A 23,220-nucleotide genomic window follows, 5' to 3' on the forward strand; every position below is an offset into this window, starting at 1 on the left:
CTACAATAGGCGCGAGGGGGTTTGAGGTATGTGGAAAAGCGTGTTGATGCCAGGCCTTACTTTAGGAAACTGAATAGTGTGTGTAAGTCACAGGTGATTGTTGAAATTGACTTAAATAAATAAATGACTATCCAACAGCTTCCATTGGATTCCATACGAATGCAGCAAATGAGGCAGTAAAGCATGTATTAAATTTAAAACTGAGACGTAGGTGGTACGATTACCATTTTTCTGGCGTCTGGCTCATGTTAAGAAAACTATATGAGGTACGAAGAGGTCGTTTCAAAACTAGCTGAAAGATAAATTTATTTTGTTCATTGGTGGACTATGGGAAAAAAATAATGGCAACGTCAGTTCACGCGTTTTAGAATGTTTATTCTGAGTCGAGGACATCGGTACACGGATGCCCTCCGTTGGTGCGCAAGTCGACTACCGATAGCCTGAAGGCGGCGCTGTGGTTCTAACTTGAAGCACCTTGTTCCAGGTTTAGCAATCTGAAAAAAAAAATAGAACAGTCTGTGAAAAAAAAAAACATACCAAGTTGTGTCAGCTGGATAACCAGACTATTATGACGAGTAAGATGGTTTTAATTGGAAATTGAAGGAACAGTCTTGAGTTAAGTGGTTCGTGCGGAGTGCAGAGGACACCTGCAGAGACACGATTCGCCTCCTCAAATGTGAGGTAGAAGTGCGATGCGATTAGCAACGAAAAACTTATTGGCATGAATTGCGTACACGAAGCAGAAATAGTAAGAGCCTATTGACAGGTTTGTAAGACAAACGGACACTGAAAGGCATAACACTGAATAAATGTTTACTGTTATACCATAAGGTATGCTTCATTACACTCGGGGAATGGAAAAAAGGACTTAAACAATGAGAGAGAAAGAAATAGAAAAAAATGTACAGTTTGAGATGCTGCCCATTGAAAATTTCGAGCGCCGCTTTGACATGCCGATGCGTCACAGTCCACGGGGTGACTGCTGCCACCACAAACCTTTCAAACTCCTGGTGTGATTGGCGACGCCAGCCCCATCGCCAGCATTGCCAGTCTCCATCGCGCATTACGAAAAGGCTGATTCGGACGTAAAACCTAATTGTCAGTTTTTACAAGTGCTTATCATCCAAAATATTCATCTTGATGATTTATGATGCTGCTCTAGAGCAACGTTCGTGTGCGTTAGGTATTGTTCTCTTCCAGTAGTGAAAGCAATATTGAGACTTGCTCCTCCACAGAGCCGAAATATGACACTTTGTTCGCACCCATTCATTGTTTTTTGCAGCGAAATGCCCCAGAAGACGCTCGCGTACTTTGTGTAGTGGATACATCGTTGTAAAAAAAAAGAAGTCATTTGTTGTTTAAACTAAAGCAATGACGACGCTTCACAGATATACAGATTTACGGCTTAACCAATAGGTTTATTAAGAATAATTGATGTTGGGCAAAAGAAAATAAGAATTGGTGACCCCTAAGCTTCGATTCAAAGAGTTAAACGTGATAACATAAGCATGTACCTGGTGTGTACTTGAACGACGTTGTGCGTACTTTTTATTGTATGAACTTACTCGATAATTTTAATTTGTGGTTTGGCTAATCAGGAAAGTTGAAAGCGGCTTAAATCGGATAAGCTTTCGCATATGGCTGCATTTTGTTTAATGGGTAGCGTGCTTTAAACCACGTGCAGTAGTGCGCTTGAAACCTTTCCGAATTCGCTATGCACCCTCCAGTCTCGTGGGAATACGTGCAGGGGGGAAGGGGGGGCAGGTAATTAATAAATGAAAAGAAGATAAAAGTGTGCCCCGTGCCTGTCTCTCAGGGGGAGTACACCTCAACAGTAGCTCACCAAAGATGGGGGTAAGGAGGATATATTTTTTCACGGGCCGCATACCGTATTGTCTGGAGAGAGAATGAGATGAGCTCAATAATTCACGGCTTTCAAGTATTCTGCAGCCATATAGGCAAATTTAAAGCAGCGTCGGAGGCCTGCTGCCATGATAGGTATTAAAGGTATAGAGATAAAGAGAGACGCAGGAGGGGAGAGAGGCGCGGGGACTGCCTCATACGGAAAGAGAACATAGGAAAGATGGACACGGTCGCAGAAGTCCGAGGACGGGGCACGACTCAGCGAGAGCTCTTGTCGGTGTCAGGAGATGGCGTAGGGCGAGCCAGTCGGCCAGCGCTGCGCTGTCGTCGAGATCTTGGCGGCAAAGCTGGTCGGCACAAAATACAGCGAGCGAGTGGTAAGTGCAGAAATGCGTTTGTCTTTTGTAATGGGTGACCGGATTTCAACCACAAGTCTTCACCATATTTACATGTTCTGACGCCCCATAACAACGTACGCTCATACCACGCAATAATATTGTGATAATACGCATTTTAGTACCAAGCCCGTATACAGGACGCATAGGTCGGCAACGTGGTTGCTGGCATATGCGTCACTTATTTTTCTCGTTTTTTCTAAGCAAGCTGTTTATATTTTGCTACGTCATGTTCGTGACGGAAGTATGTTTGCGTAGTCGTGATGGGCTCCAATAAAATATTTTCGGGTTAAAAAAGAAAACTCCTCCGCTGGATATACTTTCTTAATAACGATGTGAAACGTTTTCACTATATTATCCATATCATTTCTTTGTTATACTAACGCGACAAAAAAACTCGTGTTGCAGCAATTCCGGCATCGGCGTGGGTGACGTTAGTTGTGAGCGAAAAATTATCATCTTTGCGTCACAGAAAAATCGGCCATTTTCGCATGACTGAAAAATTGATGATCATGCAAATTAAATAGCGAGCATCGAGGCTGGTTCATTTGCGTGGCAAGGGCACACACTAGAAACAGAATATCGCTATCGCGTTCAGCTTGTATAGGTGAAGCTTGAGGGTCCCCCAATTTTTTTTTTTTTTTTTTTGATCTCGTGTAATATTTCTAAGTTTTCTATTGCGAACTTCATGCGAAAGAACAGGAAAAAAATGACAGCATATCCACGTGGTAAATGATGGAGAGGGAGGCGAAGCTGGGTCCGCACGCCACTGCCGCGCTGCTTCAGCCTCCCATTGTCTTACTTCAGGGTCCTCATGGGGCAGGCGTGTAGCTTCATGGCGTGCTTCTGCATCGCGAGCCAGCACATCGGAGTCCATTCTTCGAGCGTGAGCCGCCGTCGCCATGCGCGCGCGCCGCTCAGCAGCCTTATTCATCCTCTGTCGCCGAGCCTCTGAATCTAAGCGCGCGCTAAAGCGGCACTGTTATTGTACTATAGAGCGCCCATGGGCGTGCGGTGCTGCTGAAGAACACGCGGTCATAGTCGCACGGTTGTTTCTCTCTCCTTCTGTTTACATGTAACGTCAATCCTTCTTTTCTACAAGTAACGCCCTCTTGTGTCGTATCTTTTGCATTTTTCACCGTATAGTACGAGTACCGCCCTCTATGACCAGTTGAAGAATTGACGGGAGGTGGTTACCCACATTGGGGACTCACAACCCACGCCATAACAAACTTCGCCTCTAAAAAAGTACGTCTTATGGCTTCGTAGCCTTGGCTGTGCTGCCGCAAATAATTGTCGCCAGGTGTAGCAACTGTAGCGGAAATATGACGTATTACAGCAATAAGATGTCAAACAGCTGGGTCAAGTACAGTGATTTACGCCGAGCTGAGGATAACGTGGAGCTAACACATACGAATGAACTAGCTATGTACATCCGATAATGAATAAAACACCTAATTGTTGCTTAAATCATACTCAATAGAGAAAAGAAACAAATAGAATAAAATCTGCTTGCACATCGGTGTCACTTAAGCATAAAAAAAAACATGCGGCGTGAAACTCTACTGCCTAGTACATGGGGAGGGTTCGAAATGGTGTCCCATGCAACATAATGCTTTCCTTTTCAAATTTTATTGCCATGACCTAGAAAAGCAGAGTCAATATACACAACTCCAAAATCATGACTATTTTTGCTGCAACATCATGTCCTAGATAATAACAGTACACAGTTCTTCAAGACACAATTTGTCAGAATGTGTTTTCGTCCAAGTTAAATAAAAAACTAATTGTAGAAACATCATTTTGGAGCAATAACGTACGATGGTATTCCCTCGAATAGAATGAATCCGAAAAAGCGGTGGTGAAGTGCGCACCCTTACGCTCCATTTACAGCAGCATTCTTCGGTCAATATCGAAGGGCCCCTCTTTGCACGCGATATATTCTCTGCAGATACGTGAGGATGTCATAAAAAATGGGATTACGACGGGAGCATCATTCCAGGCATGGAATGTTTGTGCAATCGGACATTCACAAGAAGACACGGACGAAAAACACCAGTTTCTCGATGCGCTCAGTAAAAATACATATTTTAGTCGAAGAAAAGTAAAAACTTAGGGCCTCGTTTTCTTTGTTAGACGCAATAATAAAAGGAACTAAACAACAATAAGGCCAGAGGGAGTACAGGGGATGATATTAAAAATATTTGTCATGTATATCTGAAGAAATCAAAGTGGACGAAGAGATAACATGCCAAGGACAAAATCCGAACCAGCGACTTCCGAATAAAGCGTCCGATGCTCTAAACTGCTACGGTAGCTGTCATCCCTCCATCCACTTTATATGGTATATATGTGCGTCGCGTGGAAGCGTCAATCAGCACTCCCTGCTTCCATTATATCTGCATGGAAGCTAACTGCGGAACTGTGTCTGGGCCCACCAGCACAGCGACAGTTCGATTTCTCAGGAATAAATCCTCTCTTATTTGTGGCCCTAACCTGTGTCCGCTACGTTACTTCAGTGGTACCGCAGATGAGATATTACTAGACATAACTTTCTGCTCAAGATGGACGATCAGAAAGCATGGGATTTCGCCCACCAGTTTTTGATGGAGCAGCGAGAAACTGGGGTACGTACCGCATACGTCTTGAAGACTTCTTCGAGGGACATGAAGTAACGGATTTAGGGAAGCACCGCGCTTTGCTGATTTTTTCGCTGAGCGACCGCGCTGTACGTGTATTACAAGGACGTAATCCGAGCACTCCGGTAAACAGCTTAAGCTACGATCAGGTTGTGGAAAGTCTCGAAAATCGGTAAAACCCGCAAGGCAATGAAATGGCAGCCAGTTGTCTTTTTCATGCGGAAGCAAAAGGAAAGCAAGAGTGTGTCAAAGATCATGTCAGAACTGAGGAGGCTAACCAGAAGCCGCTACCTATTTTTACTTTATTTAGCAATACTGCAACCCTCAAAGAGGGTTTCAGCAGAGTGGCTACACAATTGTTAAATTAACAATATGGCAACAAAATAAAAAAGTATATACAGACCTTCAGAATATAAAAAAAGAAACAAAATCTGACAATTCGCAATAAACAAGGTTAAGGTCATCTAATAAAATTAAATAAGCACTGCACTCAAGATGACTACCAGCGTAAAATAATCACTACATTGGCCAAACTACACAGCACTAATTCATGTAACGCAGTACCGGCAGTTATTGCTGAAGCTGCGTAGTGAAAAGATTCAAAGATGATTGCGAAACGACATCGTTATTAAAACTATTACATTCGGTAGTGGTCCTGGGGAAAAGCGAATATTTGAATGCGTTATTACGGGTGGTGAATGGACTCAATGTGAACGCGTCCCTTAGCTTTGTGGCATATCCAGTCGAAAAATGAAGTATCTGTAATAGGTCTAGACTAAAGCAACCTTTAACTAACTGAAACAAAACTTTCAATCTCAACACAGTGTTTCTCTGTGTTGTAGTTAGAAAGTTGCCTCTTGCAAATAAACATGTTACTGAAGTATGTCCGAAACTCTTATAAATAAATCTAGCGACTCTCTTGGGAACTTTTTCTGTTTTGTTGATAATGGTTTTAGTGTGAGGGTACCAAATTATTGGTGCATAATGTAGTGCAGGTGGAACGATTGCGTTGAAAGCAGTAATGCGAACGGCGGGAGTGGAAAGCTTGAGAGCTTGTTTAAGATGGAAGAGTTTGTAATTGAATGTGCTTATTGCAGTTTTTATGTGTTTTGTTCAGTCTAGGTGATGTGAAATCGAAAGATCAAGGTACTTTTAGTGTTGTACCTCCTGCAAGAAAATATTCGCTGAATGTGGGAAATGAAGAGAGCCATGCTTATGAGTAATTTACAGAAAAACGGTCATTTAAAAATTAACTAACATCTAACAATTATCGCAACAACTAATGACTCTATTGAATGCATCGTTCAAATTGATTTCGTCACTCTGGTTTCCAGCTCTGTGTACAGAATGCAGTCATCAGTATATAAATTGACAGTCAACGGTATATCATGTGAAATATCGTTGATAAATAACAAAATTAGGAGTAGCCAAAGCATTGAGCCTTGCGGAACACCCAAATTAACTGGTACTGGACGGGAACAATGATCATTGAAGAAGAAGTATTGCATCCTATTTGAAAGATGAGCGGAAATTCAATTTAGAAGCTGAGTGCTTTCAAGATATAAATCCAATTTGAACAGCTAATTATTGTGAGAGACCGTATCGAAAGCTCTTGCGAGATCCATGAAAATTGCATCTACTTGTTTTCCGGAATTTATAGCTAGTGCGAAATAGTACACTGTAGTTACCAGGTGAGTACAGATGAAAAATCATTTTCTGAATCTGTGCTGCAATTCTGATCAGATAGTGGGCTCATCTAGGAATTCAGAAATATGCCTATGTTATATATGCTGAAGGAGCTTGCAGGAAGTGGAGGTTAATGAGATTGGGTGATAGTTAGTTTCATACATGAGACTGTCACTCCTATGTAGGGGCATCACTTTTGCAGTTCCGCTGTCATCCAAAACTTGACCATCTTGCAAAGATTTAGAAGAGATAATGTTTAGATACTTTGACACACACTGCGCATAGCGTTTTCGGAACCCATTGGGCACTCTATCAGGACCTGAAGATTTATTAACGTCGAGTTTCAAATAGTAATTTAAATTCCCCACACAGTATCAGGTAGGGGTGGGTTTGCCACAATAAGTGTTTCCAGGACTCTTTTATCATTCTTAAAACAGATTTAAGATTATGGTTATAAGCATTAGAAATAACAAATAATCTCTAGTTTTTACACCATCAATCAAAAAAATTATCAGTGGTGACAGTGTTAGAAGCAACCAAAACCTCTCGGGAGACGAAGACATGAAAAGCGAAAATTGTTGGTCAAAATAGCTTTCGCTGTCAGACAATGCATTTGATTTCACTTGAGCAGCAAGTTCATAACTTTTATGTCGGAGAACACCTACGTCTTTAGAGCACCTTCTTTGAATTTCGAGTATTTTAGGCCGTCTTCGCCACAGAAACGTTTTGCGAGAAATCTAGAAGTTGTTCCCTTTCTTTTTTTTTTTGCAATTAGCAGAACAATTTTTTCGATGCACTCATTCATGATGTCCTTTAAACGCTTTTAGAAATTGTGAACGTGAGCAGTGTTACTTTAAAACGAATAAAATTTAAATGACAGTAAGCCAAATGTTGTGTGACATCTCTGCATGAAAAGTTTGGGAACAAACCTTCTTGCAGTTATTCTTTAAAACAACATCAGAGAGCGTAAGTAACACAGCCTGATGATCCGAAATTTCACGGAGAACAGAGCAGCTAGCTTGAGCAGAGATTGAGCGCCTAATGAAAATAGATCTAGCATTGAACTTCAGTTTTTTGTATTCGAGTATAATTATCGATTTGCGTGAAGCCAAAGGAAACGTTATATCCATCATTATTTCAGCAGGTTTGTCGCTGGATCGCTGCACAGAGAAAGATCGTAAATCGATATGCGGTAAAACGATATATCTAGCTAGAATAGTCAATCATCAGGCTTCACATGCGCAACAGGGTAGTTGTATAAGTCATCCAGAGCATCCATAGAGGAAATGGGTGCGCGATAAATAGCCGCAATAACATACCTTATACTTTCATATTAAGCATTGCAGAATATGCTCCCGACATGATGTATGCCACATATCCTTATTATTTGCAGAGACTGTTTGAACAGGATCGTTACCCCAGCACCTCTACTACCACGATCATTCCGGTACACACGGTAGCCCAGTGGAACAAATTCACTACCAAGTATGCTATCGTTCAACCACGTCTCTACTAGGATAGCAATATGAGGATTATAGGCCAGGAGTGACCCTTAGTACTTTTGAGGTTTTGCTAATACACTTCTACAATTTATATTTAGTTTCTTCAAGGACTGAGTGCTGTGTGTGTTGCGTCGTTTTTCATTCTTAATTATTTTGCTTAACATGTGCGTTTTTCGCTTCATCCCAACTAAATGAATTCCCATCCACATCAAAACAGACACCTTCTCTAGATAATCAGTAACCGTCAGAATAATTGATGATTGATTGATATGTGAGATTTAACGTCCCGAAACCACCATATGAATATTAGAGACGCCGTAGTGGAGGGCTCCGGAAATCTTGACCACCTGGTGTTCTTTACCGTGCACCCAAATCTAAGCACACGGGCCTACAACGTTTCCGCCTCCATCGGAAATGCAGCCGCCGCCGCCGGGATTTGATGCCGCAACCTACGGGTCAGCAGCCGAGTACCTTAGCCACTAGACCACCGCGGCGGGGCAACCGCCATAATAACTGGGTTGTCCTTGTTTCTAACTACCCGGTCAAGCTTGTGACATTTTTCAACAGAAATTGCTTTTATACCTAATTTATTTTCAAACATTTTATTGACAGTGTTTTGAAGCATCTGAGGCGTTTCGTTGAAAAGTTCTTTTAGGCCGTAAATAATTATTTCGATGGCTCCAATTTTAAGAATCATCAGCTTTGTCTTCAATAGATGTCAATTTTTGTTGCTTTTGGTTCACGGAATCCTCAATTTACTTCACTTGCTTAGGCAATAACGAGAATTTATTCATGCGATACTCCGTGGCATCTTTTATTTGTGCTAGCATGCCAAATTTTTCTACTATGTCTTTCTGGTTAGCCTGAATGTACTCCATGGCTGCTTTGATTGTTTTTTGTCCAGTGAGTAGCTCAGCCAACATTTCCTTTTTCGTAATAGGACCAGGATTAGCCTCAACGTTCCCGGAAGCCAACAAATCAACGGGAAACAGGTGCCACACAAGAAAAAAAAAGAAATTTAAGACACAGGGGGCAAGGCAGCAGCAGCAGGAAGCGGTTATCACTGCGATAACATAGAGCAGGAAAATACCTACTAACCTGTATTGCAAGGCAAAGCGGATTATTGAGCATGCTTTATTTTTTTTTTGTTTCATCGCACCGAGGCCCAGCGAACCCGCCTTCGTAGTACAACGGACCTTGTCTTCTACTGAGACACGGCTTCGAGCCCCGACGAGTGCTCCGCGCTCACCCGACATCCAACGCGCCAACACGGCTCGCCACACCTCTCACAACTGGGCGGATCCACTTCTCCCGGCCTTCTCGGCGGCCATTCTCGATGGTTGTGTCTTCTGAGCGTCTCGATGCGCGCACGCGAACACGAGTTGAATGCCCCGCCCCCCTTTTTTTTCTACTTCTTTTGCTTTTATTTTCCTATCAACTTTCATACCCACTCCGCCTCTCCTTGTGCCGACCTGTTGAGGTGTCATCCCAGTGATAGACAGTTATAGGCGGCACTCTTCTTTTGCTTTGTTTTACATAAGCACTTAGAGAGAGAGAGAGAGAGAGAGAGAGGGAGGGAGAGCATGCTACCTTCAGGGCTGCCGGAATGCCCACTGCCTCGAGATGAAATGGCACGTAGATTTAAAGGCTCCGGAGTGATCACGGGTGTCAACGTCACTTGGCAATAATCCCGTGTGAGCGCTAAGATGAAAGGGGGCGTTGTTTCTTCAACCCAGCGGCGATCACCCACAGGCGGTGCCAGCCCTTTTTAGGCCCGGCAGACGAGGTGACGACATCATCTCGAGCCAGCCACGGGAAAACAGTGAACGCCGCAGGATATTCACGAATAAGCGCCAAGACCTGTACAGCAAGGCAAAGCGGATAATTGAGCACGCTGCTTTCACTGCTGCCAAAATGCCCACAGCCGCGAGATGAAATGACACGTAGAGTTAAAGGCTCCGGAGTGATCACGGGTGTCGACGTCACTTGGCGATAATCCCACGTTGACGCCAAGATGAAAGGGGGCCTTGTTTTCTCAACACAGCAGCGATCGTCCACAGGTGGCGATAGCCAGCCCTCTTCGGTAGTACCATGGACCGTATGTTACGAGATCGCATAGTTTGCGATTCCGCAAACAATTAGACCTCCGGGACGACGACGCACGGCGTTCTTTGTTGACGCGAAGTTAGCTGATTTTAAAAGAGGCTGAGGACTCAGCCAAGGCTCCCGAGAAGGCGCAGGAAGACGTCCGTGACATTCAGAAGACTGGAGTGGGCAATGGAAGTGTTACCATGAACGCCCTGCAATGACTACGACGATAGAAGTCCGGGACGCCGAACACCAATTTTGTAAGAAGTAGCCCACTCAGCGAACGTTGCGACGGGCCACATGATTCTAACGTATGCTAACATCAAAACATCAAATTCCTCATTGCGGTAGGAACGGTCACTTGTCTATGATCGGTATGGCACTGGAGTCGCTCGCGGATGTCAGTTACATGTGTCGTGGAAAAAGATAAAAGCGAGAGCGAAGAATTTATGTTTGCCTTGGTGGCGCACAGTGCGACTGACCGAGACGTCTCGCGGCCTGTCGAGGAAGTTTTGAGGTGAAGAGGGCAGAGACTGAGAAATATTACCGACAATTCCTCGCAGGTGAATGTACAATTTCAATGAGTGTATACGAGAGACAAAGGAGGTGGTGGCCAGCTCTTACGAAAACTGTCCTACGGCTGTCATGCTTTACGGAACCCCTGCCCGTAATCGGAAATTTAAAAATGGACGTGATGTTTGAGACAGTTACCGTGACCAGTACGTTAGTGCTGGTGGACTGTGAAAGACCACTGCTGTGTGGTCGTCGTACGATAGAGGAATTTCGCAATACTAGCGTGTATCTTTTAGACACCAAAAATGTTACGTGTTTAAACTTTGTTCAAAATATTGCGCAGTTGAAAGCCCTATATTGAATTTTTGAAGCTCTCTGACAACAACGTGCGTTCTGTAAAGTGCTTCTGGTTAAACTAAACATGAACTATACTCGGTGCTCGATCTTGATTTTGCGAAGCAGGGACAGTGCCTTGTGCATTGCGTGCACAAGTTTCAGTAGAGATCCATTGCTTGGTAGAAGGAGTGCTTTCCCAGATCAGCGTCTCTGAATGAGCAACACAGTAGCTCCTGTGGCGAAAAAGAATGGTGACATAGGACTCTGCGGGGATTTAAAGAAAACAGTGGATCTGGCTACTTACTTGGAATACTGCCTTCCACCGAAGGTTGATGATCCCTTTGCAGTGCTTGCTGAAGGGGAAGTCTTTAGCACGTTGGACCTACGTAATGCATACAAAGAGCTTCTACTAGACGCTGAAGCTAAAAAGATAGCCGCACTTTACACGCATAAGGGATCTTACTGTTAAAATAGCTTCACTTTTGCAATCGCTTCCGCCTCAGTTCTGTTCCAAAGGGGCATGGCAGCAGTCCTCCGAGGCGTGCCAGAAGCATTACTGGTGCATAAGAAGTCAACATGTGTCTTCTACGAAAAGTGTTCGAACGGCTACAGGAGAGTGGCCTGAAGCTAATGAAAACCAAATACATATTTAAAGAAAAGGAACTAAAATTCCCCCGCAACTGCATCGAAGAAAAAGGCCTGCATCTGTTGCAAGACAAATGTCAGTGCCATACTGGGGGCACCGGTGCCAACCTTGGTGAGCCAGTTAAATTCAAAATTCTTTTCTTTGCTTAATCAGGTATTGCACAAAATTCTTACCCAATTTTTCAACCATGCTAGCACCACTGTATGCAACGCTGACGAAGGGTGTTGCCTGGAAATGGGGACAGATGCAAGAAAGCGTATATAAAGAAGCAAAAAAGGCTATAAAAACAAGGTTTTTTGTTCATTTTGATTCTTGCAAGCAACTTCGGCTTGAATTTCGCGCTTCCATGTGTAGTTTGGCTGCAGTGCTGTCTCATCGCATGAAAGGCAAAAATTACCCGATAACTTTTAAACCGAGTACATTGATACCAGCAGAGAAAAACCACTCGCAGATCGAAAAGGAAGGGCTTGCCTTAGTTTTCAGTGTGACCAAGTTTTGAGTTTTTTTGGCAACTGGCTCACGCTGATTACTGATCCCGAGCCATTGACCGGGTTTTTTATCAAGACAAGCCCATTCTACAAATGACAGTGGCAAGAATCCAACGCTGGGCAGCCCCACCGTGGTGGTCTAGTGGTTAAGGTACTCGGCTGCTGACCCGCAGGTCGCGGGATTGAATCCCGGCTGCAGCGGCTGCATTTGCGATGGAGGCGGGAATGTTGTAGGCCCGTGTGCTCAGATTTGAGTGCACGTTAAAGAACCCCAGGTGGTCGAAATTTCTGTAGCCCTCCACTACAGCGTCTCTTATAATCATATGGTGGTTTTGGAACGTTAAACCCCACAGATCAATCAATAATCAACCAATGCTGGGCATTACTCCTGTGAGAGTACCAGTATGAGTTGGAATGTTAGAAAAGAGAGCTGAGCAGTAACGCCGATTATTTGAGTCTCTCACTTCAGCCTAATTAAGAAAGCGCAGGAAAAAACCGTGCGGTAGAACACGAGGTCCAGGGGCAAGCATTAGACGAGTTTGCTCTGTGTCCACAGAAGATAGAAGAGAACACAACTGAAGATAGCGTGTGTTGTCAAGTAATAACATGGATTCTGTGGGACTGGCTAGGACAAGTGAATACGAAACAACGGTATTAACGGCCTTTCTTCAGGAAGTGCTGCATTGCGTTAACTGCTGAAATGTGTCTGAGTGCATCTGCATGACGACGATCTGATGTCCCAGAAACAAACACTGTTTCATTTGTGGTCCTGGCCTGTGTTCTCTACGTTGCTTCAAATTATTTTAATTATGGCGAATGTGGAACACTCTTTTTTTGCTTGTTCATATACGTTACCTTATACAAGGTATTAAACGAAATGGCAGCTTTATTATTGTGTTGTTTATGAGAAAACTCTTTCTAGAATTGATAAAATACTCGTATGGTCATGCTGGGCAAAATAATAATCATTGTTCTGGAGATGCCAATCAAATTGACTGTGAGATTGAGTGGGAACCGGTGCTTTAGGTTTACAACCGATTGAGACCCCATCACAAATGGTTCAAATGAAACTGTAATGGAAGAATGAGTTTCAGATCGATAGCACGGTGATAAAACAACAGGGGAGACATTGTTGTTACCCCCATGTTATTGAGCTAAGTTTGCAAAGAAGAAAACACGCACCGTTACTGTTAATTCATGAATGTGATATGCACCTCTGCAGGGTAAAGTAATCGGGTGCACGTGTTTCTTTTTTGTCGCTTTTACCTTTTTGCGGCTTCCGCAGAACATACTTGCGTATAATATGTCTCAGGTAGGGAAATATGAATGTATCACTGCGCACTTGAGTCAATGTGTTTTTGTGTCGAAATTCGTATTTTTAGAAGATTTGTTGAGCAGAGCAAGTTGATTATTGTTTTGTGCTATTGCACTATGATTGTGTTACCTCACCGCAAATTTTGAATGGACACCATCTGTAAAAAGATCACCCAACGGCTGTAAGGTGTGCATTTGGGAAGGGTAAAACGTCAGTGCAGCCAATGCCGAGTGACCCCTAGCTATACGCCCTGTAAACTACATACCCTGTCCAGTTTCGGCAGGAGGTGGAACTTCAGGCACAGGTGTACTGCCGCTGCCACTTTCACCTATCGCCTTTAACTGCGCCACTGTGAGATGTCGAACATCTTGTGCAGACACGGTCACCCCGAAGTCACGTTCCAGCAGCTGCTTCATTTCGACGCTCATTAGCGAGTCAATTCCCAATTCAGCGAGGGTGATCGTTGGGCTCATTTTCGACAGATCTCGTATGCCTGCACGAGAGGTAGTGAGAGGTTATGTAGTAGTTCTCATCTTTAGCTGAATAATTAGTTTCAAAATAACTGCTGCTTCACTTTACCTCGCAGATACGAACACAAGAAGGCTACGAATTATTTGTCACGCAAACTCTGATGGTAATGTTCCAACAGTGCTAGGCCCAATTGTTGACAGCGATTACAAGCTTAAAACTTAGCAATATCAAATATGAGACAACACCGGAGCGATGTGGCTTTCGTGAGGTGTACTTTCCGGCATGTTGCTTCCCACAAACTAGATAACCTAAATATTACGGAAATAGACATTGTACGTTTTTACATGGCCATGTCCCTGCATGGGGGAAACGGACGCCAATACAAATGCTCCGAAAAAAAATGTTTGATTTATTAGCACACAATTTAGTATAATCAAGTGTTAGTGTTGTATCTGTTGTTACAGACGATGCATTTTCAATAAATAGAAGTTGATTATTATCTGGAAAGTTTAAAATAGGACAGCGAGTGTATTTGCACACTACCGTACAAAAAAAAAAGTCGGCGGTAAACGTCATTCGGCCTCAGGGGGCTTCGTTACGGATTCGCTAAATATGCATAGGTAAAATGGCAGATATATGTAAAGCAGCACTTTAGGAGCGTATACAATAGATTTCATTGGTAGTAATACCATAGAAGTGTAACAAACAATGCACTATGGTTGGGGCTGTTTACACAAGAGAAAAATAGACGACGAAAATTGCAAGATCCTTAAGCTTCGCCTTTAGTTGAATGCGATCGAGATAACCGGTTCCTTGTGCATACTTCAAACACTTAGTACATGAAATCTTTTCGAACTTGCTGTGCACCCACTACGTGGCCTTAAGGTAATTGGTGCAGTAACGTGGGTGCCTTTTGACGTGGGTGACTGGCTTTAATCCTTGCAGTCATTATGATAATCGCATGTTCTGACGTTCGATGGCAATGTACGCTTGCACCACGCAATATAACTGCCATAGTTCATGTTGTATTGAGAAGCATGTATACAAGACGCGTGTGACTATAAAGCATGAAAGTTACTTTCCCTGCATCTCCAGGCAGAGAAGATTATTTGGCTGTATTCATAAGCAGACGCGTTGCTGTGTTGCATGTATGTCAGGTATGGATCAGGTATGTCAGGTATGTTGCATGGATGTAGGATGTCACATTGTCATACGGTGAGCTAGAGAGCATTTTCTCGAGAGCCTTTGCTTTTTTACGAGGTGCCTTCAATGTAAAACGAGAGAAACCCGTGTGGCCACCTCTGTAGGATAAAGTCGCCTACATACATTTATTCTAGCAAACCAAGCCAGCCAAGAAATGGCAAGTGGTGAATCAACAAGAGCACTGTGATTATCGCCTTCATGTCATGAATGCTTTGGCTGTTGCGGGAATCCAATAAAAAAAACTGGTTGCTCTGTGGTAGAACACCCTCTTGCCACCCAAACGACCTGGGTTCGATCTCCACTCGTACCCACAATTTTTTTATTTTTTTGCATCCTTCTCGATTTCTGGGTATCGCACAAGATAATGATGTTTTGCTCACAACCAGTGATGCTGACGTTGATAATGAAGCAGACACCGACGCCAACGCTGGCATATCTGCGAAACAAGTGCTTTAATTCTAGGTCCTTATTAAACAGTTGCCGAAGAACTCAATACTGACTAATGTGGTTGCTCAGTGCAGCTTCCTGTTACGGCAAGGGCACCTGCATATAAACTTTTGCTTTCCGAAATGTCTTGACGGTGTCATATATTAGAGTTTTTATGATGTAAGCCCAATCGACCCTGGGCAGGTTCTTCTCCTTTCATATTCAAAGTCTATCGGTTGTATTTTCATGCCTATTGATTACGCAGCTGGCATTGCTGTATCGGCGACGACAACGAAGCTTCACATTGCAACAGGCACCTGAGAGATAAGTTCTTAAAGGATCAATTCTAATTTAGATCCGACCAAGAAACCACCAGACCGGCGAATTTTCAGATATCACTTACATAATGTACATGAATAGAGAAAGGACGCACATAAATCAACAGACGGCAATATTTAGACATACAAGGAAACATCTTACATTAGCCGCTTCGCAAAGACAACACTAATGAAGTGTTGAATATTCTTTAGACACAGGCGGATTCATACTTTCTTTTTACTAACACTGGTCATAACAAAATTCATCCGACATGTAGACACGATTCTGCAGTATTCTGTACCCGTGGCCAGAGACTGAAGAAATTTTCTACACAGGGAGCACTTGTTCGTTGTTTCTTGCGGTGCAGAAGAACTAAATATAGCGTTAGGCAGCAAGTGCTGTCTCTGAAGAAGCTATCCGTTGTCTTTTAACTATAACTATTCGCATCACATTGAGAATAGAATACTCATGCTGGTACATTTGAATCATTCTTCAAGTTGAAGAAATGGTGCTGAAATAGTGGATAAAACATCAATGACGACTATGTATGGTTTTTGGGAAAAAAAACACTTAGTACGAGCAACATTATGCGGTTTATAGTCATCGTATTTTCAAGCGAAAAACCATTAGAACTTACCAAGTATGTGAACCACTCTCTGAACAAGATCTTGCCTATTCTTGCTGTCCTGTTTTTCTGACGGGCTGCTCTTGACGAAGCACGAGACAATGGGCTGCTTTTGGCTTAGGCAGTAGTCCATCACCTCTATACAGGAAGATATCGGCTGTAGCAGAAGTCCGAAGAAATCGAAGTCGACGTCCACACTGTCATGGACAACGCCAACGTCTCCAATGGGGCCCCACTGGATAGCCAGTCCTGCGTTTGGGCCAGAAAACATTTCTTTATGGAATTTCGTATACTTTTATAAGAGTGAGTTTCTTCTGTGTATTTTCATGGTAGTGATATGGTCCTGCCTCCATAGAATGTCCTCACAGCGAATATATGGTGCTTCATGAAAAATATTATATTTCATAAAGCAAACATGTAATAGAAGTGTCAGATTGGTCTAAACCCCAGTTGTTTCATTAAGCTTCGTTTTTTAATCACCTGTTTGCTTGTTAGAATAAAATAAACAAACCTGTCACGCAAGCAACTTTTCTGAGCATAAGGCGGTGTTCCTAAAAATTCATCAAATACCAGTCTTGAAACATTTTTTTAATGCACTTCCGAATAGCAAAACACGCTTCCAGGCACATTTTGGAAGCATTATTCTAACGGGGAGGTGTGCACAAGTTGACGTTCAATGCCATATTATGCCTGACTGAATTATAACACAAGAAAGCTTGCGTCCACAACAATTGCAAAATTTCACAGGCCCTAAAGCTCATGAATACACATCTTGTGCGTAATCACTGCTCGGAACTGCGAATTTTTGCGGGACATCGAATGAGTTTTATGGCTGGAAATTCATGCATTAGCGCTTTGTCACATATTATTTAGTAAGAGCGCACAAAATTGAATAGCTAGACTTTATATTGCGACATAAATAAGGTTTATATGTTGATTTCACGCCTCATGTTTTGCGAAGTGTTAACTTAGGAGCACTTTTTTCTTGCTAAGTATTGTGATTAGTATTAACAGCCAAAGTTTCAAACAACATCATTGTGAAATTACTGTGATTGAGTAGTTTACTTCTCGTAGGTACATTATTTATTTACATAATTTGTCGCAACACTGAACTTGTGTTTGGTTACGTAAAAGCGTACAAGTGGTCTTTTTTTTACGTAAGTATGGATCAGGTACGTCTGTGTGAAAAAAATTATTATTTGCTATTGCATTTATAAACCAAGTTTTAGTAGTTTTTATTGATGCCTTGCATGTTTCACGTAGAGTTTCATGTACATAAGAGATTACAAAGCGAAAAAGAAATCTTAGTGTAAACAACTGTAGGTAGCAGTATGAAAAGGAATCAACGCAACCTTGCAAACAATGCCTCTTAGAACATTAAAAGTGCACAAATCCTGCTGCGTGAAATAAATGAAAGCTTTAGTAAGTAAAGTCAGCACTTTTATGAAGTACTTCAAAAGTCCTTCTTTATTGAGAGGCTTCTCTCAGAACAGTCAACAATAAATATGTTTTGCCCACTCAGAAAGTAATATTGAATAATGTTTCCAGAAATACACAAACTTTTATGGCTTGTAGCGGCGAATATTCTGAGTGTCACTTCAAGCTGTACATTTGACAGAAGAGCATCTAAACTCACCGGGCAGGCCGTCGGCAACCCTTCGTTCACACAGACGCTCCATTACGGAGTTGGCGAAGCCGTAGTTTGTCTGACCAATTTGACCACGATTACAGGATATTGATGAGAAGACGACGAAGTGGTCAAGTTCGGGACACTTTTTTCGTGAAACCTTGTCTAGGCACTCAGTGCCCATCACTTTGGGCTTGCACACATCCTTGTACATCTCTGCTGTCTGGTTTTCAATCAAGGCATCGCGAAGAACCTGAAAACGCGACGTAAAAACAAACAACCTGTCCAGATTCACTCTCGAGTGCCAGTTACGGGGAAATAGGAAAATCACATTTTTCCTACAAGGGCGATACAGTGAATGCGGGAGAAAAAAATGTCGGTGTCACCCTCAGAGAACGACGACCAGGTGAAAACTTGCCGCGCAGCGCCAAAGCATTAACAAGAACTTTATAAAAGAAATAATGCACAGGTATACATAGGACAAGTGTGAACTAGCCTGTGCCAGTTGTTACGTCTTCGTGTTTGAGCAGCTCGCCACAATGTCGACTATGCAGAAGCCGATTTTCGTTCATATTTCTGTTTCTTTTACACTGCAGTGCATAGAGTAATTCCTTTGCGTCTCGTGCCACGTGGTTAAACCCAACGCAAGGTGTTATATTACCTTGTTTCGACATCTGCAGCGCTCGACTCTCTTTTGTGTAAGTATGACGAGATCTTCTCAAAATGCGAGACAGATATTGGACGCATTACAAATAAGCAACATTGTATTGCACGTACCGATGCTGTCTCTTTTCATCGAGCCCCATACAGATGTTAACAGGCTGACAAAGTGGAAATTAACGAAGAAGTTGACACCCTCGTTAGGCAAGGTGTTGTTGGGCCTTTGTTGTCGCCCTATGCCTAACCGGTCATCTTAGAAGAAAATAACGGTAAATGGCGTACTCGTGTCTGCACTGAATATCTCAAACCCAACGGCATAGCGGTACCAGACTATCACCCAACTTCACGTATAGATGACATTCTGGACCACTTTGGAAAGGCGAACTTTTTCACTACGCAATATATAGATGTAACTTCGGGATACTGGCATGTCTGAATCAATCCCAACGGCGTTCACAAAACTGGGTTTGTCATGACTAATGAGTGGTTTGTTATGCCATTAGGGTTAAAGAATACTCCTGCTACATATAAAGGAGCCATGAAATCAATAACAGCCAAACATCAGCTCACTAATGTTAGCAGTTACGTTGACCACATGTTCGTACACTCAGAGACACTTGAGGATCTCATACGTCACCTCTCGGCACTGTTGAAGGCTCTTTGAGACGATATAATAAAACTAAAACGAAAAAAGTGCTAATTTGCAAGGTTCAGCGTTGAATACTAGTGCCACAAAGCTTCACAGCGAATAGTGACAAGAAAAGTAACGTGGCTGCAATACTCGAATTCCCGATACCCAAACGAGAGAAAGACCTCATGCATTTCGTGGGCACCGTAAAAACATACCGTCTATACAATCCTCATTGCAGCGATATCACTCCTCCACTTACGAAGCTACTCCACAAAGGAAGCAAGTGGACGTGGACAGAATCATGTGAGCTAGTTTTTCGGGAGCTAAAGCAGTGCATAACTGAAAAATGGTACTTCGCAAATACGACATTTCAAGATCATGTACTGTGTACTGTAATTCATCAGGTGAAGGCATTGGTCCAGTGCTGAAGCAACCTGACGACAAAGGCATGGAACATCCGTTGCCTAATATTGCGGAAAACTACTTAAGCACAAAGTAAATTGTGCTAGTGAAGAAAGAGAACGCCTCAAAATTATAGATACCAATAATAAATGACATTGCTACCTTCCTGGAAAGCCATTGACTGTTGTAATGAATCATTCTGAACTAGAGTCGCTGAAGAATATTAACCTCCATATTCTAGAACGTCCCTTCACTCAACGCTTCACCTTCACTTGAGAAAGCCTATGGCAGTGCCTTCTCTAGGCACGGCAAGTCCTGCATATCAGCAATAATCATCTGCAATTCTGGAGTAGCCCAGCGTCATTTTCAGCCCAGAGGTGGTGCATTGCTCAACTCGATCAAGTGAAGGGTGAAGAGTGGAAGTTGAGTCGAGGAGCGTTTGTGAATACGGAGGTAAGAATACTGAAGGCCGTCTTTTCCGCGGTGCTCGTTAAAACTATTGATGTATAGTACACACCAAACATAGAAACGGCATACTCAACGTCGAAGCAGATGTATTTTCCAGATTCACAATAGTTCTGTCCCACCATGGACCTCAACGATGCAGCAATGAGCGCCCAAAATGAACGTATCCATTGGAATACCACGTAGTCATCGTCAAAAGAAAATAATTAAGGAAGATCTATGTGCCCCATACACTACGCGCAACCATGTTTAAGAACGTACATGAACATTTTGGGCATGTCGGAGAGGAGAAGACGCTATCACGGTTGTGGCCGCAACAATAATGGCCAGATATGGTAAATGATGTTGCCACCTACATTCAGTATTGCGATACATGCCAGAGCTGGACGGTGATGAAAACAAAACAGTATGGCACACTGAACCTCTGCTTCCTGATCAAGAGCCATTCCACTACTTTACGTTGCACACCATTGGGGGATGTTGTGGATATGGCTCATCTAAAACGTTTATTCACTTGGTCATTGACCATACTACTAGCTGCGTATGGGCGTTTGCCTATAAAATTGAAAAGAGCGACGATTACATCTCATGCCTAAAAACAATTGTGCTGCCGAGAAACCACGAATGTTCATTCAGGTCTTCATTAAACAAGTTTCACCACAGAAAGGGTTAAACAGTTTCCACAACATATCCGAGTAAAATAATTCTTAACCTCATCTCATCAATCGAAATGGAATGGTATTAACAAGCGAGCAAACCAGACCATCGTACCTGACTTTAAGGGGCCCTGAAACACTTCTTTAAGTAACAATGGAAGAAATGTACGGGGAAAGCTTATTGCCTTACAAAATCAACACACCTAAAATTTCCAGATTTCGGGCCGTACAAGCGGAGTTATAATGATTTGTCGCATGCTGCAATCGCGTTCTCTCTTCTCTCGTCCCGACGAATGTGGTGGAAGCTAAGCTGGGAGGGATGGCAGGGGCAAAGCAAACACGTCAACCGTGCCTCATGACCTTAGCACTTCATCTTTTTTTTGAATGCGCGGCTTTTTCAGTGTGATCGCGCACGCACGCCTGGTTAAGTCGTGGCCTCCAGCAGCGATCTCTGCAACGACCAAGCGCGCCATGTTCAAATCAGCGAATGGTTGAGGTTGGCCTAGCTACGAATAATTTTTAAGCCTCTTCTGTCATTTGTGGAGAGTATACAAGGCAATTTTCAGCTTATTTTGATGATTTATTGCAAATTTTAGGCCACGTGCTGTGCTATAAAATTTGTTCGCCTTACGCCGGGTACCTCCAGAACAACTAGTGCTGGAAATTAGAGAGCTGCTTCACCACCTCTTCGACGAAGGACACAGAATCACGTTTTAGTGGCTTCCAAGTCACTGCGGCATATTGGGCAACGAACATGCCGATGCAGCTGCCCGATCAGCACACGAAGATGGTGAAGAAAAATCTATACCATTTTAGAGGACTGATGCTGCAATGACCATCCGAAAAATCGCTAATGCCGAATTAAAATCCTTGTGGAACACCGAGTGCTTACGGCACACGCGACTGCGTAGACTGGACACGTCTCGTCGACTCCGGCCTTTGTCTGGACTCTCTCGACTCGAGACAACGGTGCTTTGCCGACTATGGCTTGGTGTCGCCTTCCCCAAAGCTTTCGCCTTCCGAATCGGCATGGAAGACAGTGCTGCTGGCAGTCATTGCGGCAACGATGAAACTATAGAGCACGTTCTCTGTCACTGCCCTCGTTACAGCGTGCAAAGACGGCAACTAGCTGCTGCGTTAGCTCGCCTTGACGACAGACCTTTGTCTGAACAATCAGTGCTGGAAAGACGACATGATTTGTGTGCTCACAGAAAACCAGTGAACGCCTTACTGAACTTTTTGCGTGGCAGCAGCCTATTGTATAGACTGTAGCACCCCCCTCTTCCCCCCCTTTTTTCTCGCGCGCGTCTATTTCCCTCTTCGCTTTCTTTCCAATCTTTCTTCCCCATTCCCCCTTCCCCTAGTGCAGGGTAGCAAACCGGATGCTCCATTTTCTGGTTAACCTCCCTGCCTTTCCCTCATTTTATTCTCTCTCTCTCTCTTGGCTCGCGTTTTATCGCGAGCCTCTACTAGCAATCGGTCGCGTTTTCTGTCAAACGGTAGTAGAGTCTTTCTGCCGATCGGTACCAATCATGCTCGAAAAGTGTGGCAGAGGCCCTTTAATTGCAAGATCAATGACGAGCCACTCAAGTGTTGTACTAAGCTGTTGTCCGAGGTTATAAAAGAGTACAACAGAATGCCTCACGAAGTTATGGGCAAGGCACCATTCTTCCTGATGTATAGAGTTTCATCTCATCCAACTATACTAAAATAGCGACAACAAACGATTGAAAAAGCCCGCAAAGCTGCTTTCAGTATTTCAGTCACGGACCACCGCGAGAACTAAGTAATCTATGATAATAAATTTTTTCAATTGAGATCCAAGATGGTGACTTTGTCCTTTACAAGGCACCATGGCATCTCAACAACGTCAAACTTAGTTCAGTAAGGGAAGGTTCCTACAAGATTCTATGCTAAGTGGCACCAGTGAACTATAAGGTCAACCACACTGTGTTGTCTTTAGGTGGAAACTCAGACATGGTGCATATTAGTAAACTATGACGTTATTTTGTATCTTCTGAACTGAGACTTTCTTGAGGGGAGGGGGAGAGTATTGTAAGAACACGGCGATGGTAGGAAAAGCCGACGAAGAAGAGGTGCATATGTGCATGAAAATAAATGAAAAAGTATCTCTATTCACAAACGTCAATCCCAGGCACACACACATACATCCACACACACACACACACACACACACACATATATATATATATATATATATAAAAATATATATATATATATATATATATCCCAAGAAATGTATAG

General features: G+C 43.1%; 1 protein-coding gene across 4 annotated transcripts in view; it reads right to left on the reverse strand.

Annotated features, from left to right (window-relative positions):
- Positions 1-354: 354 nt before the first annotated feature.
- LOC119179026 (fatty acid synthase) overlaps positions 355-23,220 on the reverse strand; it is a 159,666-nt gene continuing 136,800 nt past the window's right edge. For 2 of the 4 annotated variants that reach the window (XR_012885044.1, XR_012885043.1), the window contains 5 exons: positions 18,151-18,394; positions 16,527-16,763; positions 13,737-13,964; positions 11,327-11,404; positions 355-494 (listed from right to left, as the gene is read on the reverse strand). Coding sequence is in view for 2 of the 4 variants with exons in the window: in XM_075869601.1 (XP_075725716.1) it covers positions 487-494; positions 13,737-13,964; positions 16,527-16,763; positions 18,151-18,394 (717 nt within the window). In the remaining 2 variants the exon portion in view is untranslated. The remainder of the gene's footprint in view (positions 495-11,326; positions 11,405-13,736; positions 13,965-16,526; positions 16,764-18,150; positions 18,395-23,220) is intronic. The other 2 variants (XM_075869601.1, XM_075869602.1) reach the window with 2 other exon arrangements.

This window comes from Rhipicephalus microplus, chromosome 7 (assembly GCF_043290135.1).
Source record: "Rhipicephalus microplus isolate Deutch F79 chromosome 7, USDA_Rmic, whole genome shotgun sequence".
Classification (NCBI taxonomy): Eukaryota; Metazoa; Arthropoda; class Arachnida; order Ixodida; family Ixodidae; genus Rhipicephalus; species Rhipicephalus microplus.